This window comes from Apostichopus japonicus, chromosome 21 (assembly GCF_037975245.1).
Source record: "Apostichopus japonicus isolate 1M-3 chromosome 21, ASM3797524v1, whole genome shotgun sequence".
NCBI classification, from domain to species: Eukaryota; Metazoa; Echinodermata; class Holothuroidea; order Aspidochirotida; family Stichopodidae; genus Apostichopus; species Apostichopus japonicus.
The window spans coordinates 600420-615853 of NC_092581.1; the positions used below are offsets into that span (position 1 = coordinate 600420).

General features: G+C 36.3%; 1 protein-coding gene across 9 annotated transcripts in view; it reads left to right on the top strand.

The window, feature by feature from the left end:
* LOC139962700 (uncharacterized) overlaps nucleotides 1-15434 on the top strand; it is a 110089-nt gene that overhangs the window by 88446 nt on the left and 6209 nt on the right. For all 9 annotated transcript variants that reach the window (XM_071962896.1, XM_071962897.1, XM_071962898.1 and 6 more), the window contains 15 exons: nucleotides 1491-1660; nucleotides 2170-2211; nucleotides 3014-3145; nucleotides 3682-3804; nucleotides 4145-4261; nucleotides 4533-4649; nucleotides 5096-5248; nucleotides 6363-6479; nucleotides 7223-7342; nucleotides 11327-11435; nucleotides 13344-13469; nucleotides 13795-13866; nucleotides 14470-14541; nucleotides 14784-14855; nucleotides 15006-15077. In XM_071962896.1, the coding sequence (XP_071818997.1) occupies nucleotides 1491-1660; nucleotides 2170-2211; nucleotides 3014-3145; nucleotides 3682-3804; nucleotides 4145-4261; nucleotides 4533-4649; nucleotides 5096-5248; nucleotides 6363-6479; nucleotides 7223-7342; nucleotides 11327-11435; nucleotides 13344-13469; nucleotides 13795-13866; nucleotides 14470-14541; nucleotides 14784-14855; nucleotides 15006-15077 (1614 nt within the window). The remainder of the gene's footprint in view (nucleotides 1-1490; nucleotides 1661-2169; nucleotides 2212-3013; nucleotides 3146-3681; nucleotides 3805-4144; nucleotides 4262-4532; nucleotides 4650-5095; nucleotides 5249-6362; nucleotides 6480-7222; nucleotides 7343-11326; nucleotides 11436-13343; nucleotides 13470-13794; nucleotides 13867-14469; nucleotides 14542-14783; nucleotides 14856-15005; nucleotides 15078-15434) is intronic.

The following is a 15434-nucleotide window of genomic DNA, read 5'->3' on the forward strand; positions in this document are numbered from 1 at the left end:
TATTATGTACACATCGCGAACATACGTATACAGCCTACCATGCTCAGTTGGTATACTTGTATAGCATGCACATAATACACTCTCACACTCAAACCACAGTTCATAAACCATTCTTCCCTAACACTAACCCATTCTTCACAGTTCATAGTTTTCCTCACTCTTTTCTGGGTCAGACATCCATGAGAATTTCTACATCCAAATGCCTGGCACTGAGGCTTCATTCCACAAAGGTCTTCGCAAACCTGCCTAGTTGAATGTAGTATCAGGAAGCTTAGGCTTCGCAGAACTGTCCGATTGTAAACTTTACAGTAGCCTACATACAAACATTCTTGGCTGGCTGGCTGGTCAGCACAATGTAAACAACGAAGAGTCTGCTGTTCAAACTCATCTTGTGTTACACGAAATCACCGATATACTACATATATAACCGCTTAACAATGTTTTTAAAAAACATCTAATTTATAAGAAATTTCACCGAAAACTAAGGAAGAAGTTAATCTGTTTTCAAACGCAGTTTTATTTGTGTGATTACTGTAGGAACTGTATGCAGCGTGGTTATGTCACAATACGCATTTGCCCAGATGACGGCACGTTCGCTACTGTTCAAAGTATATTTGAAATATCCATCATAAACGATTAAAAATTGTTTGTTTGTCAAACGCAATATTAGCGTTCTGATACTTTGAAAAAATGTTTGGAAAATTGTTTATCGTTTTTTAAGGTAACTTCTAAGGGCTACCAGACAATTCTTTCAAGTCAAACTCACACTGCTCAACTTATCACGGCTTGACTCAACTCGACCGTCGTGACCTAGTTTTGATAGTCGTGAAGACCCCATGTCTTACTATATTAATGACCCCACGCACTCAATTGACCGATAAGTTGAACCGTTTTCTGTTAACTTCCGGTAACATGCAAAATAACTTGCATGTGATTGGTTATACTTGTTAAGACTGGGCAGTTTTAGTCCTGAACACTGAGCCCCACACTGCCGACTATCAGTCTGGAAAATGGTGCATGTTTTGTCGACACGACTCGATCAGTCGTCACGTCGTTGTCATAATCATACTCAGTCTGCCCGACTCACCACAAATGACGGTTATGTATGTATGTATGTATTTTAGATCCTCTTGCAAGCAGGAACTCGCGAAGAAGCCTAATTGGCTTATCAAAGCCGCAAGCTGACCGAAGTCAGTCTCTCACATTCATATTTTAAACGTCCATGATTATGAATTGTGAATTGTCAACAACTCTGTAACTGGACGACATACATTAATCTTGGAGTGACTCGAACCAGGGACCTTATGATTTGAAGGCACTGGCGTTAACCCTGAGCTAACACTCCTAATGTTATGACCCCTGAGTTGAGATGATGCGTGATCAGTCGGCAGTGTGCGGCGGACTTAGACAGTTTGACACGTTCAAACAAACGCTATAATTCAGAGGGAAAATGACTTTTCTTCTTCTTCATGTACTGCTCCGTTTCACAGTGGATACACATCAAGGCAACCAGACGGAGGTGGATTGGAAGGTTGTGGTTTAATCGATTTCTGGAGTTACCGTGAGACAAGTAACTGGTGGGACGTTCCTTGCGCCGCGTACCGTACGAGTCAGTTTGTTTGCCAACGAAAGGCACAGAGTACAACAGCTGATGTTACAGGTAACTCAAGTCAATCCAGGAACACTGATTCGAGACTGACAATATGAGATAGTTTATGGTCGTAACTGGCAATAAGTTACAAATATAACCTGCCTCATATTGACACTCTTTCATCTGCAATCGCAGAGGGAAGCTGAAAATATGCATTTTCATTAATACTCATAATATATTTGAAACAGGACTTTTCGCAACATACAAAGGTACACAAGTGCAAACAACAGATAAAACACATGTATCATGTCTACAGGAGGTATATGAGGGATACGTTTATGGCGATGCAACCCTCTCAATTGCCAGTTCCTCTCTCTGTAGCTGCGTGCAGCGGTAAGCCCAAATTACACAACGAGCAGGTACGTATAGTGATACATCCCTGCATTGAGGTAATCTCATTCCAATACAATCTACATGATCCATCAGAATATTATCCTACGTAACCGATCTTGTTGATATTTATTAAAAAAATACATATTCTGTCAAATTAATCTTCTCCTTGTACCTTTGTTTCTTAGACAGTACATCTTTCCTCAACACAACGTTGATCTATACAGAAGGTAACTGGTTTATGTTTCACCTTGTTTTTGTTTTTGGTTTCTATGGTTACTGTTCTAGTGGTGACAAATTTGTTGTCTGTCTTTGCTATTTTAAAAATCAACACATTAAGTCACATGACATGTAAATTGTAAGAAATGAGGGAAAAAATAATTGTAATTTGAAGCAATATCTGTAAGTGAAAGTAGCGTAGCTTCACAAATATATGTGCATAGTGCGCCATTACCCGGGACTATAGAGAAGTATGTTAAAGGAGAACACATTCCATTCATAATTGTGGTTAGATCATATGCTTACGCAACAGCCAAACTTGTGATCCAGAAGCATCGTATGCCTGCCATTACTAAGCAAATAATTTGTTCATCAATGCTGCTAATTACTGATGTATCGCAGTATAAGTGTTGCCTATAATTATAGTCTGTTTTAGTATTATAATGACAAGAACAAGTTACACCTTTTGAAGTGAATATTTAGTGGGACTTAACCTCCTACGCAAGCTTTATGAACACATATATGCCTCTATTGATGATGTTTCTGTTTCGAAGTAACATATTTTCTGATGAGTAACACCCTCTATCAAGTATGCAATTATAAACACAATACTTATGCAAGTTTCACTGCGCGTGTGTCTACGTGGTTAGAAGTAACTTGAAAATACAATAAAGTATTTACCTGTTCTATTACCAGGAGATAGACCTTTAAACAAATGAAGGGTGTTTATTGGTAGGTTATTAATACGGTACAAGACTAATTATGCAATAACATTATTTATGTCCTGTTCTGTTGAAACATTTATTTCCGAAGATGTAAATCAAGTCTGCAAAGAAAATCATTTTCGTTGCTCATCCGGCGAGTGTATCCTTGAAGTCTACCTTTGTGATACGTCACGTGACTGTTCAGATGGAAGCGATGAAGAAGACTGTAACAGAAACAAGGGTAATTAAGACATCGTTTGTAATCGTAGGATTTTGGTAGTAAACCAATTTTAATGGCGACTTCTCTTCCCTTGTTACGATGTCTGGTTTGTCTAGTCAACAATATATAGAGTACACCTTCTATTACTGTGTATAATTGTATAATTACGATATCTGGTTTGTCTGGTCAACAATGCCAACGATATATAGAGTACACCGTCTATGACTGTATAAATTTTATAAACTGTCAATTGTCCCTTGTTACGATATCTGGTTTGTCTGGTCAACAATGCCAACGATATATAGAGTACACCTTCTATGACTGTGTATAAATTGTATAAACTGTCAATTGTCCCTTGTTACGATATCTGGTTTGTCTGGTCAACAATGCCAACGATATATAGAGTACACCTTCTATTACTGTGTATAATTGTCAACCTTACGCTTTAACATATTATAACACACACGCCCATATACGCACATACATCTATATACGCAACGAATGGACGTACCTTTTAGATATAACTATTAACTAACATGTCTCTCTCTCTTTCTCAGGAAATATTATGCACTCTTGCCAACCGACTGAGTATGAATGTGATGACGGTAGTTGTATTGCAGCCGCTTTTTTCTGTGACTCCATAATGAACTGCAGAGATGGAAGCGATGAATATTCATGTGGTAAGAGCTATCTATCAGTTTGACATGCCAGACTAACTTAAGTTAAAACTTTCAGAGAATCATTCATTCTTAAAAAATAAAAAATAAATTCATCTTAAAGATGAACTTTAAAGCTTAAAATTTGCCAAGTACCTTGTATGCTTATCACAATTTTGATGATCACGTCATTTCGTTATGCATTTTACATTTCACAAATTCTAACAACTCTATCAAAATATATTCTCTTACGTTGATAGAAATAAATCCAACCGATTCTAGCAACTTTGTTAAGGAGAGACGATAGATGCAAACAAGAAATAGTTGTTTCAATTTTAAATAGTTTGCTCCGATTTGTCAACAGATCGTCCTAACTGTACCGATGATGAGGTACGTTGTCAGGGAGGGCGCTGTATACCTCAAACTGCTCTCTGTGATTTAAAAAATGACTGTGGGGATAACTCTGATGAGACTGAATGCAGTAAGTTTCTTGATGAAAAAAAGGCTTTAGAGTGTTTATCGTTTTGTTATTTACATAGTTTAAATCGAACTACCTTAATTTGATTGATATTGAATGAAATCAGGTCCCCGTCACCTGTAAGCGAGAACATTTTACTCATCAGGGGTGTCGTAAACAATTTTAGCCGTGTTCTATTTAATTCATTTTTGACATTATTATAATTGGCTTTGACAGGTATCAAGGAACTTGTAATTGGAATATTAAAATAGTGATTTAACTTATTCTTTGACAGCTTGGTCTGAAGGTAATTTTCGCTGTTTCGCGAATTTACTTCTCCCAGGGAACAGAGTATGCGATGGTTATAGAGACTGCCCAGGGAAGAACTGGGAAGATGAACCTCAAACATGCGGTAAAGACATAAAACAAACTTTAAGTTTCTATATATTTTAGACACAAAACGAAAACTAAGTTTCTGTATCGTTAACTTTATTTGATATATTAATGATAATATTATATGTTGTTATATATTAAATATTTTAGCTATTTTAATTTATTTTTTAAAACCTTAGAATTTTAACCGTACCTACTTTTTTGGCAATCTTCCTACGTAACTTTGTAGCCAGTGGAGGAAAGATATTTACCATTTCTGTTTGCCATATCATAAGCTCTGTCAATCATCTTTAAATTTAAAGAAACGTCAAAATTCTGGGGTTCCATCAAAACATGAATTTGTGACGAGTATGGCAGTCGATCAATGTTTCATTATCATTTTTGGGGATCATTTACAGGTCTGCAAACAGATCTGGAATTTTATTTTACCTGAAATGAAGTTTTCAATCTTGTTTTCATTCATAGATTACTTGCAAGACCTCCTATTGTGCAATAAAACGTCACAGTTTCAATGTCGTAATGGTGCATGTGTTCCTCCATCAACGATATGTATACACGAAATGGACGAGTACAACTATCCTAAGGGATGTCGAGACGCCTCCCACTTAAAGGATTGCGGTAACAAAACAATCTTGATCATTTATTAGTAAAAATATTGTCAAGTGTTGTCAGGACAACAAGAGCGCCTACAGTTCAAGCTAAACTGATTCATTAACAATACCATCAGTGAAACGTTTCCTTTACTATTATAATAGACTTCAATGAATCAGCCATTCAATTCAAATGTCTAACATGCATTGTCTTACGTGCCTTAAGATGCATAAGCTCATCTTAAGCCAGCGACACGCTGCAATACTGAATAAGACTGAATGTAAAAGAGGAAACACAACTCGACTGTATGCTGTTGTAGAAAATCAGCTTCAAGATCCACATTCGTGCAACTATATTTGTTGTAACTGGACATTTGTCGACAGGAACCATCGCGGACTGCATAGCCATTGGCGACTGCCGTTCGGAAAGCAATACATGTTGAATTACCTTGATTGAAACAAACCCAAGCTAAATCTGGCCAAATCTTGATCAGTTCAAGCTATTCTTAAGTGTGCAAACCTTACTAGACCTCACAACCAATGGCGTAACTAGGGCCGGTACAGCCTGAGCGATCTCCGGGGGTTGAGGCCCGATACGGTTTGGTGTCAACGACTTAAAAATATGACAACCAATGGGCAAGACAAATTCTAAATAAGTCTTAAGTGTTGCAAGGAATTAAAAATGCAATCCCTGTCCTCAACAGAGAAATCCAAAGAGTACCTTAAGTGAGCGTCTGGTTACGAAGGTCTATTCTAGTCTGGCCGCGCTCAGTCCGCACTTAAAATTCTTGATATTGATTCTGTTCATCAATGAGAACATGTACGGTTATATTAGTCTTATGGTAAAAGCACTTCGTGGATCATGAATCAGAAAATGATTTCGAGGAAGACAGTGATGAATAGCTGCCTCGGACCAGCATTAAATTATTGGATTGGTCCAATGTGCCGTACACACAAAACTGACTGAGGTGGGTTAGGCTTTCATTATGTGTGTGCGTTATATAATGGAATGTATAACGAGGCTTTAAAGTTATGGTGGGGAATTATGTATCTCTAATTTCTATCAAATGTGAACAGACAGCAATCATATATATTATGCACAGTTGGTATATGAGGAGATATATTCCTGCATTCAATTATAGAATCCTTTCAATGTCCGGTTGGTTACTTCAAGTGTCCAAATACCTACTGTATTCCTGAAAGATACCGATGTAACAACGTTTTGGACTGTCCGTTAGGCGAGGATGAAATCAACTGTAGTAAGTATATTATTAGTTTAGATGTAGGCGTATAAGATGTAGCATAGCATATCAGCCTTTCGTGATATTCCCTTGATGTAAAACATCTTCAAGACCATACAGTTACAGTCTCGATGTAGGGGAATAGGCTGTAGAGTGGATCAAGTTTAGAATTTCGGTGGTTATTTTAAATGTCCAATATTACACATTACATCCTTATGTTAGCCAGGCAATGATGCCCAACAAGATATAATTACACAGCTATACTTTACATATTGGAACTTGCAAGCAGCCCTGTGGTTTTGATTGACTTAAAGTTTGCCAAAGATTATGTGTAGTCACTGTTCAGATACAGAGTAGTACAATGAAGGTCGCTCACCAAGTTTTAGCCAGCTGGATCATGTGCAGTGTATATTGCTTTTCCATGGGACTCGCTATACTACACTTGACGTAACGTCGTCATAATCACATGGTTGTTTGATTTTATTGCTTCTGTGTCATTTCCCCAAAATGCATTAGGTAACTTTGAAAAGAGTTATTGAGCGGGAGTTATAAAATCTATAGAACTACAATATTGTAAGACTCAAAACAGCGATTGCATAGTGTGATGTTTTCAAGAAATCAAGATGAAAATATTTCCTGACATAAGGACGCAGTTTTAGAAACTAGTAGCGATGTTAGCAGAACTCTTTGTTCGTCTCAAGCTTTAATTCCAGTTACTATCAGTATCTACTTTAACAACTAATTACTGTTTATAATCATAGGTCATTACACATGTGCATCTGGGTCATACAAATGCCACAATCAACAAGTCTGCCTTCATCAGGACCAGATCTGTGATGGACTACTGCATTGTGCTGAGGATGATGATGAATTATTTTGTGGTATGATTCATTTCAGGTTATTTTAATCCTATGCATTGTCCCATTAGTTTGATTTGACATTATTCCTATGGCCCTAGTTCACAGGTTCAAACGCTGTCTGTGATTATGTTGTTCGAGTTTGAGTAAATTTCCTCAACAATAGAAGAGGAGTAGTACAAAGTCAAGATAAAAACAAGGGGTGGAGGAGGACTGAAAACACAATAGCTTGTACGAGCAGTCCCCCTTAAACAAGTTAAACAGTACACTAGATAAACACACTACAACAATAGAGGAAAAGAACAAAGAAAACACAAGAGAGGAGTAGTACAGAGTCAAGATAAAACAAGGTGGTGGAGGAGGACTGAAAACACAATAGCTTGTACGAGCAGTCCCCCTTAAACAAGTTAAACAGTACAGATATACACAATACAACAATAGAGGAAAGAACAAAGAAAAAACAAACAAAGGTAATTAACAATTTACAAGCAATAATAGTTTACAAAAAACAAAGATAATTAACAACTTACAAATGCAATAATGATTTAGAAGGTGATCCTTTAACCTTTTTTTTTAAAGAAAATACTATTTATAGCTTTTGTATAGTTATCTAGTATATTCCAAAGTTTATAAAAAAATTGATGGGCAATATCATTGCAAGAAAGATTTGTGCAAAAATCGTGAGATGTCCTTGTGTTATAAGGCCTAGAATGGAATTTGTTGTTATAATTTAAACAGATATCAAAATTAAGCGGTGAGAGCTTCTTTATATACTTGAAACATGAAAACAGTCATGCACTAGTGAATTGTAGATATCAAGAATATTATTAATCCTTCGAGTGAAGAAAAGGGATTTGGTTGCTGCACGATAATCAGAAATAGTCAAAATACGAACAGCCCTTTTTTGTAAAATATGTAAACGATACAATTAAGAAGAGTAAGTGTTTCACCATATAATAGTACAATAGGATAGTTGCGAATGAATAAGTGAATCATACAAGGATTTAATGATATTAAATGAGTCAAAATAGTTGATTTTATACAATATACCAATTACTCTTGAAAGTTTAGAACAAAAATATCAATATGGTGTTTCCAGGTGAGGTTGGAGTCGATATAAATGCCAAGGAATTTGGCTTTATAAACTAGGAAATGTTTTTATTACAATCAATGAATAACTCAACAGTGCCAAGTGTACACTACCAAGGATGTCAAATCATGAACTTGGTTTTAGAAATATTTAATGATACTTTATTGGTTTTGAACCATAGGGAAACCATTTTAGCTCAGTATTTACTCTACGTATCACAGATATGTGGTATTTATGTTTATAAATGATACTAGTGTCGTCTGGAAATAAGATCAAAGAGAGTACAGATGAGCAGTTACACATGTCATTCATGTAAACAAGAAATAACAGAGGTCCAAGAACGGAGCCTTGGGTACACCACGATTGATATTCGAAAAATTGGAAGAACTTCTATATACGCACTGTTTGTTTTCTATCTAACAAATAACTATGAAACCATTTAAACACAAGTCCCCGAATGCCATAATGATTCAGTTTACTTAGCAAATTCTATGATCCACTGTGTCAAATGCTTTGGATAGATCAACTATACCAATACTAATTTCCTTATCATTAAAACCATCTGTGATATACTTCACAATTCAGCTCACTGCCATGAAGGTGGAAATATTTTTGCGAAAGCCAAACTGGTCGAGGAGAGTATACTATTCTTATTCCGAAAACATGTGAACCTGGCATACATGATACCTTCTAGGATCTTTAGCTGATAGGATGGATATAGGATGGATATAGGATGGATATAGGATGGATATAGGATGGATATAGGATGGATATAGGATGGATATAGGATGGATATAGGATGGATATAGGATGGACATAGGATGGACATAGGATGGACATAGTGTAGTAATGTGTAGTTTTGGATATTTTATATAGGATGGATATAGGATGGATATAGGATGGACATAGGATGGACATAGGATGGACATAGTGTAGTTTTGGATATTTTCCAAATTGGCCTGCCTTGGTAAGTTTCCTACTGGCCTCCCTTAGAGCACCATGCCTAGAGACAGAGCTCCTCTTAGAGAAGTTTATAAACAGGATGTGACTCATCATGACAGGTACCTCTTGCCACAAATCTGTACCCCTTAGAGAATGGTGTAAACCAGAGTTAAATGTTGTTCTTGATTGGTTACTTTTCAGATGATGCATATGTATTTGTACTTTTTCTCACTGTTTCTAAGGAGATCAGTATCAGTAGGTTGGGGAACATGTGCTCCCATTTCCTTTGTTCATCACTTCATCATTTATTTTGCATTGGAGAAGTCATGATTGAGAACGATTCAAGAAGTTGAGTAAAAGTATATTGTTTTATTGTCATCCTTGTGGGAGAAGTTAGTGACTGGTTCCTGATGATTCAGAGGTTTCATAGACGATGTGTCTCTTTGTAATGTACCTACCTTAAAGTAGTCTACCTGATTGTGGTCCGGGGCTGCTCTGCTCTGCTCGTTTCTGTTCCTATCCTTTCCATTACTGCTTGAGGAATATATTGCAGCTAAACTTACTTGGCCGGTTTTCTGTTGTCATTTGCTTGACTCGTTCCACCCAAGGTCGCCCCTCCAGGCCCCAAATATCACTTTACAACAATAGGATGGACATAGGATGGAAATGGGGTGGACATTGGGAGTTGGAGAGGACAGAAGTATCTCCGGCCTTAAAGACTTGCATAACTCTAGCTTCTTTCATTATAATGGGGACTATACCCGAAGATAAAGAAAGATTGTATATATACGTAATTGGTATCACGAAATTGGGGCAGGCAGCTTGAAGTATTTTAATAGAGATACCGTCCGTTTCTGGTGAGGATACCGTCCGTTTCTGGTGAGGAACCTTTTTTGAGTTGACTTATTATACTAGTTACGCTGTAGCAGTTGGTTGGAGAAACATACATTGAATCAGGAACAGGATTACTCAGGAACCTGGAGAAAGGCATCTTCGTGGGTAATTCGATTAGCTAACTTAGTACAATTCCAGAGAAATCATTATTGAAACACTCATCAACTTCCATATCATCGGTTATTTCATCCCTTTTTTGATTATTTTGAAATCATCTCTACCAGACTCATTGCTTCTCCCTATACAATTGCATTTATTACTTTCCAAGTTTCTTTCAGATTGTGTCTATTTTCATCAAACTGTTTTGCATAGTATGACTTCTTAGAGTGTCAAATTACATTAGTTAGTTAGGTGTGCATTTTCAATCACAACATTTTCCAAGTTGCAATGTTTTTGGCCTGCTTCTGGCAGGTATGTCTCCAAACCGTAGGTTGTAGCTCCTTGAGTATCTCTCAACTTTGAACTGGGCTTCCAAGACAGAATTCTTTGAGATCAAAATGTAATTTATCCAGTTCGTGTAGTTGTTTCTCGAGTCTCTGCTACACACTTAGATTAATCAGCTTTTATAACCTCCACAGCAGAACCCAGTACTCAATTCCAAGTCCTTTTGTGTGGTTTCCAATGCAGCAATTCTTCCCAGCATCTGTTGTTGATTCAGTAGTATTGAGTCTATTTTGTTGTTACTCTTTGGAATGCTAGTTCCATTGAACTACGAAACTCGCGTAGTGCACTCTCGACTACTGGTAGTATAGGCATGCCGGTATAGGCTCTTTGCCTAGGAGTATAGGAAGAGTGAGCCTTTATCTTCGCAGACAGTGGTGAAATTTTGGTACCTCTTTATATAGATTTTTTTCAGACATTATGGCCTCAAAAACACCTGGATGCAGGAAGAACCTTTTTGTATCACACCTCTAGAGTTCTAAGTTCACACATGCAGATTCTGTAAAAAAAATCTGAACTTTCAGAGAGCTGAAACTAAGCAAGACTTCAGAGTATGTGCTCCTTGTTGTATTCTGCCATGTGTCAAATTTTATAAACTTTTCTCTTTCTTTGATACAAGTAACTATGTATTGATTTTCCAGATGCTGGATGTTTCGACGGCTGTTCTTGCACAGGTCTTTCATTTAACTGTACCTCATCTCCATGGAAACCAGATTATGCCCAGGGTCTTCCACGTCAGCTTAGGCAGCTGTAAGAATTTTTACTTTGGCAACTCATATGCTAAAAAAGGCTAACATACTTAGGTTTAGATTTGGCAACTCATATGCTTAAAAAGGCTAACATACTTAGGTTAAGATTTGGCAACTCATATGCTAAAAAAGGCTAACATACTTAGGTTTAGATTTGGCAACTCATATGCTTAAAGAGGCTAACATACTTAGGTTTAGATTTGGCAACTCATATGCTTAAAAAGGCAAACATACTTAGGTTTAGATTTGGCAACTCATATGCTTAAAGAGGCTAACATACTTAGGTTAAGATTTGGCAACTCATATGCTTAAAAAGGCTAACATACTTAGGTTAAGATTTGGCAACTCATATGCTTAAAAAGGCTAACATACTTAGGTTTAGATTTGGCAACTCATATGCTTAAAGAGGCTAACATACTTAGGTTTAGATTTGGCAACTCATATGCTTAAAAAGGCAAACATACTTAGGTTTAGATTTGGCAACTCATATGCATAAAAAGGCAAACATACTTAGGTTTAGATTTGGCAACTCATATGCTTAAAAAGGCTAACATACTTAGGTTTAGATTTGGCAACTCATATGCTTAAAAAGGCAAACATACTTAGGTTTAGATTTGGCAACTCATATGCATAAAAAGGCAAACATACTTAGGTTTAGATTTGGCAACTCATATACTTAAAAAGGCTAACATACTTAGGTTTAGATTTGGCAACTCATATGCTTAAAAAGGCTAACATACTTAGGTTTAGATTTGGCAACTCATATGCTTAAAAAGGCTAACATACTTAGGTTTAGATTTGGCAACTCATATGCTTAAAAAGGCAAACATACTTAGGTTTAGATTTGGCAACTCATATGCATAAAAAGGCAAACATACTTAGGTTTAGATTTGGCAACTCATATGCTTAAAAAGGCTAACATACTTAGGTTTAGATTTGGCAACTCATATGCTTAAAAAGGCTAACATACTTAGGTTTAGATTTGGCAACTCATATGCTTAAAAAGGCTAACATACTTAGGTTTAGATTTGGCAACTCATATGCTTAAAGAGGCTAACATACTTAGGTTTAGATTTGGCAACTCATATGCTTAAAAAGGCTAACATACTTAGGTTTAGATTTGGCAACTCATATGCTTAAAAAGGCTAACATACTTAGGTTTAGATTTGGCAACTCATATGCTTAAAAAGGCTAACATACTTTGGTTAAGATTTGGCAACTCATATGCTAAAAAAGGCTAACATACTTAGGTTTAGATTTGGCAACTCATATGCTTAAAGAGGCTAACATACTTAGGTTTAGATTTGGCAACTCATATGCTTAAAAAGGCTAACATACTTAGGTTTAGATTTGGCAACTCATATGCTTAAAGAGGCTAACATACTTAGGTTTAGATTTGGCAACTCATATGCTTAAAAAGGCTAACATACTTAGGTTTAGATTTGGCAACTCATATGCTTAAAGAGGCTAACATACTTAGGTTTAGATTTGGCAACTCATATGCTTAAAAAGGCTAACATACTTAGGTTTAGATTTGGCAACTCATATGCTTAAAGAGGCTAACATACTTAGGTTTAGATTTGGCAACTCATATGCTTAAAAAGGCTAACATACTTAGGTTTAGATTTCAAGACTTGAAATGCAATATTCTTTGAAGGTATTTAAACAGGCTACTGTCATTTGTCATTTGGCATCATTCAAACTAGGAGAAATTATCACATTGGTATAAAGCATCAAAACAATGCAGTTCCAGTTAAATCCAGTTAAAATGCAGACACAACCCACATGAAAGATCGGCAGAAATATATATTTTCCTTGTTTCGAAAAAAAAATTTCCAAGTGAGTTTTAGTCCCAATGCATGCATTGTTTTTAATTAATATTTTTATTTGATTTGCATATAACAAACAGAGTGTTGTCTGGAGCCCAACGCATCGATAGGACGACAAGATCTCTCAAATTTAACGCTTCTGGAGACATGTCAATTAAGAGTGCTGTCTACATTAATCTGATAAACTATCCTTACTTACTGAACCTGTGAGTATACATATGAAACATATGTTTGGAGAGAGAACCTCCTTCTTTAATGAGGAGAAACAAATCGCTGGAACCTGCCTCGAAGACAGGAAAAAAAAGCCTTCATGAAAATGGCTGAGTTTGTCTTATTTAGCTTTGTGATCCATTTAGTAGGTGGTTGTAATCACAGGGGGATGGTATGACCTTACATTTGAATATAAACTATATAATGCAATGGTATAATGCAGCTTATACTTTATTGCTCTGTCTTTTAAGGTACTTGTTACATGTGTAGTTAATCAGACAAGATGTATGAAGTTTATGATCTTCAAATATTCCTTTCTAGAGATTTGTCATCAAACGGCATAGAAATCATACTCCCAGGAGAGTTTGAGAGAAGTATCAACTTAAAATTTCTGTAAGTATACACCGGTTAAGTTCATCCAACACATTTTTTCTGCGTTTTATCGCCTCACCATTGCCTCAAAGACCTAGGGATATAGCCACATGGCTTGTTCATAATACGGCAGGTTCCTGCAGGGTCACAAAAGGCAACAATAATTGTTTCAATAGTTCCTAGAGCGTTTTCAATCAGAATCATACACTAAAATCGAAAGGTCGGCAATTACTGGTAACTGCGCATGTATATTAAAACTCGTCATTATCTGAACAATGTTTCCAACGTCTAAACTCATTGTTTTGTGATAAGGACAAGAAAGGATTATGTTTTTTGTTGCTTGACATTGGCGATGCATAAATGACTTGTCAAATATTGATATTGGAAGTATTGTAATTCTGTGACTCTTTGTGCAATGCAGGGGGGCGGGTATAACTGAAGTCGGTTTAGTATATTACATTGTTAGTATTTATACATCACTTTCATAAGTCTAAACTATGTTTATTAGTACAGGTAATCATTCTCATTTCTGTTTGACTATTCCAACGTTTAAGCTGGTCAAGCCGAAGCATGCTTTATCGATAGTATATTGTAAACGTTGCTTCTCTTGCATTTTACAAACAGCATCCTATCTTACAACCAAATCTATTCGATCGAAAGAAAATGTTTCATTGGACTCTCGAAGTTAGAGTATCTGTAAGTATAATATATTGTTTCCATTATATTCACAGGGCATGGTAAATGTCAAAGGGAGATGTGTAAGGGGGATTATGAGGAAGAGTTAACTCGACAGGTAGTTTATGTGTGAATTTCATTTCAATCTAGTTTGTGTGGGTTTATATATGTCTGTCAAACTTTCCAATCCATGTTCACATTTCAAGAAACCATAAATTTTACCTTTCACACAATTTATTATTCTAAAATTCCATTATTTTCAGGAATCTTGTTGGTAATCCTCTGATGCGGTTTGGTCAGCAACCTTTTTCATTGCTCTATCATCTAAGGACATTGTGAGTTTTAATAAACATGAAAGAGACATACCCTCCAATACGTACTTTGTCCTATGTCTTATTCTAAATAGTTGTCGTAATTGATCTTAATATAAAAATGAAATAACTGAAACAACATTGTATTCCTATCGGCTCCTTCTTATTTTCTAGGGATATTCAAGAAACACATATTGAAAATGTCGGCAGCGACCTCTTCACCGGTTTGCACTCATTGGGGAACTTGTAAGTACAACATTGTCCACCGCTGACGGCAGTTTAAGGGTCAAGTTACAGAGAATGTAATGCATCGCCAACATTTTCAGTTTCGTTATTTGTAATGGTTGATGTCTGTTTTGTGTACGCGAGGTTCTCATATATATAACTCAATTTAGTGACTAAAGAGATACTCAAGTTGTAGACAATGTGACACTGATATGGCATCGAGGAATAAAAGATCCCTCAGTGTTTTGTTGAAATCGCCATCTCAATATCTTGTCCAGAAACTCGAGATATGCAGGGTTGATTGAATGAAACGTGTTCCAGTGACTAAATTTTACATCTTCGCCTAACAAACTTATATCAGGATATGGCTTTGACTTA